General features: G+C 39.4%; 1 protein-coding gene across 2 annotated transcripts in view; it reads right to left on the reverse strand.

Annotated features, from left to right (window-relative positions):
- The window catches only part of TEX14 (testis expressed 14, intercellular bridge forming factor), a 110,035-nt gene that overhangs the window by 26,643 nt on the left and 80,976 nt on the right, over window positions 1-2,416 (reverse strand). For both annotated transcript variants that reach the window (XM_003795580.3, XM_012808800.2), the window contains 2 exons: window positions 1,893-2,012; window positions 239-305 (listed from right to left, as the gene is read on the reverse strand). In XM_003795580.3, coding sequence (XP_003795628.1) covers window positions 239-305; window positions 1,893-2,012 — 187 coding nt within the window. The remainder of the gene's footprint in view (window positions 1-238; window positions 306-1,892; window positions 2,013-2,416) is intronic.

Consider the following 2,416-nt stretch of genomic DNA (forward strand, 5'->3'; position numbering starts at 1 on the left):
AAAAAAAAAAAAATGCTAGGGGATGTATTCTACATCTAGTATCTACACAACAGATGTCATGAGGCTGGTGAATATTCATACTACTGAGGGGAAATCACTGAGCCTCAGTTTTGTAATTGTAAAATGAAAAACCTGAATGAAGTTTTCGCTAAGGACTCTTCCAGATCTAAACATCTGTGGCCCAATAGAAAGTGAAGGCAAATGATTCTCAAAGAAATCTACCCGGAGGGCTTATTACCAGAGGCTTGAGGCTGGGCATATGCGCCTTGTATTCCTTCAAAGTCCTCTTCAATGGGACTTGAGGTCTACAAATGAATGAAAGAAAAAGAGAAGAGGTTTACTAGAGACAGATACCAAAAGACTGAGAAACTATCTTGATGGTCTTAAACCTTGAAAATCTGCATAAGGTCCCCACATCTTTTATATAAAAGGAACAGACTTGCTTAACAGACATTAAGAACTTATTTGTACTATACGTCCTCCTCAACAAGTTCTCCCCTCCCTTCCCATTATGAGGAAAAATTATGTAACTTTTCCCTTCTTCATATCACCATCCCCTAGTCACTCCAATCTTCCAACAGTGATGTTTTGGTTCTTGGGAGCTTTATCAAAAGAGCTAGAGAAGGTTGAAAAAAAAGGTCCAGTCTGCCAAACTACTCTACAAGGTGAGAAGTGAGAACAATGGTTCTTTTGGGGGGGGGGGTTAAGAAGTGACTGGAAGGGGGCACCAGAGGGTCTTCTGGGGGACTGATAATGTTTTGTTTCTTACTCTGGGGGCTAGTTCTGTAAAAGTGTTCCATTTGTGAAAGTTCATGAGCTGTACACTTAAGATCTGTGCACTTTTCTGTAGTCATACTTTACATACAATCATACGTATTTATGTGCATATGTATATATTTTTTATCTTTATATTAAAGATTTCTTAATATCCTGGTCTGTTCACAGTAAAATAAATATTTAAAGGATTATTAATAATGAAAAATTGTGGGTGGCGCCTGTGGCTCAGTGAGTAGGGTGCTGGCCCCATATACCGAGGGTGGCGGGTTCAAACCCGGCCCCATCTGAACTGCAACCAAAAAATAGCCTGGTGTTGTGGCAGGTGCCTGTAATCCCAGCTACTTGGGAGGCTGAGGCAAGACAATCACTTAAGCCCAGGAATTGGAGGTTGCTGTGAGCTGTGATGCCATGGTACTCTACCAAGGGCAATAAAGTGAGACTTTGTCTCTACAAAAAAAAAGAAAGAAAAATTGTGCTAATTGAGTTTCAGAAGTTGGGACAAGTGGAAATTACACTTTTGACACATAGTCAAACCACCTTTTGTATTAGTAAAAGATCCCAAAATGATGACAGTTGGAAAGAGATAGAATAGAAAATACAAGTAACAAGAAAATTCAACAAATGTCACTTTATAAATGAAAATACTCTATACGAGTGGATTCTTGTAAAAGCTAGGTATTCTAGACAGTCTGGTATTTGTTGCAGAACCTTAGTCTCAATCCTGGCTCTCCCTCCACTAGAGCTTGACATGCTAGGGTTAATTTCCTACATCTGCAGATCACCACTTCTTCAGAGAGAGGAATAATAAATGGCCTTCTTTGCCTCCCCAAAGGAAGAATATGTAAATTAGGTTGCATGAATAAAAGTATTCTGGAAAAAAAAGTACAAAGTGCTGCAGAAATGCAGGAACCACAATTATGGGAGAAACTGCACATGACCTTCCATCCTCAAAAATCTTATTTTTCAGATGATTTTTCAAAACATATGGAAACACTGGTAAATTGACATTGCATGCTTTTATATGTAAGCTATTTTTCTCAGTAAGAATAAATGAAAAGAAACAAGGCAATGGAGAAAGTTAAAAATAGTACTTTACCCTTAAATGTGATTTTTACCTCTAGTACCAAGTTTTCTTGAGTGGGTGAGGAGTAAAAATATTCATGGTCTGGAGTTAAAAATTCATCTGTTATATCCTCAGAAGACTCAGGTGAACAAGTTGATTGCACGGACTGATCCTATTAGTAATACAGGAAATCACTTTTAAGTTGCTGTTCATTGTAACCAAATCACTTTTTAGCTGGATGCAATGTTAAAAACAGGCTTATCTATAGCTGGGCATTGTGGCAGGCGCCTGTGGTCCCTGATACTTAGGAGGTGAGGCAAGAGAATCGCTTAAGCCCAAGAGTTTGAGGTTGCTATGTTGCCCTTGGTAGATGCCACAGCACTCTGCCAAGAGCAACATAGTGAGACTATCTCAAAACAAAAACAAGAAACAAAAAAATGGGCTCCGTGCCTATAGCTCAAGCAGCTAAGGCACCAGCCACATACATATACCAGAGCTGGTGGATTCGAATCCAGCCAGGGCCTGCCAAACAACAATGACAACTATAACCAAAAAATAGCTGGCCGTTGTGGCAGG

The sequence above is a fragment of the Otolemur garnettii genome, unplaced genomic scaffold, assembly GCF_000181295.1.
Source record: "Otolemur garnettii isolate 467f Iridium unplaced genomic scaffold, OtoGar3 scaffold00094, whole genome shotgun sequence".
Taxonomy (NCBI): Eukaryota; Metazoa; Chordata; class Mammalia; order Primates; family Galagidae; genus Otolemur; species Otolemur garnettii.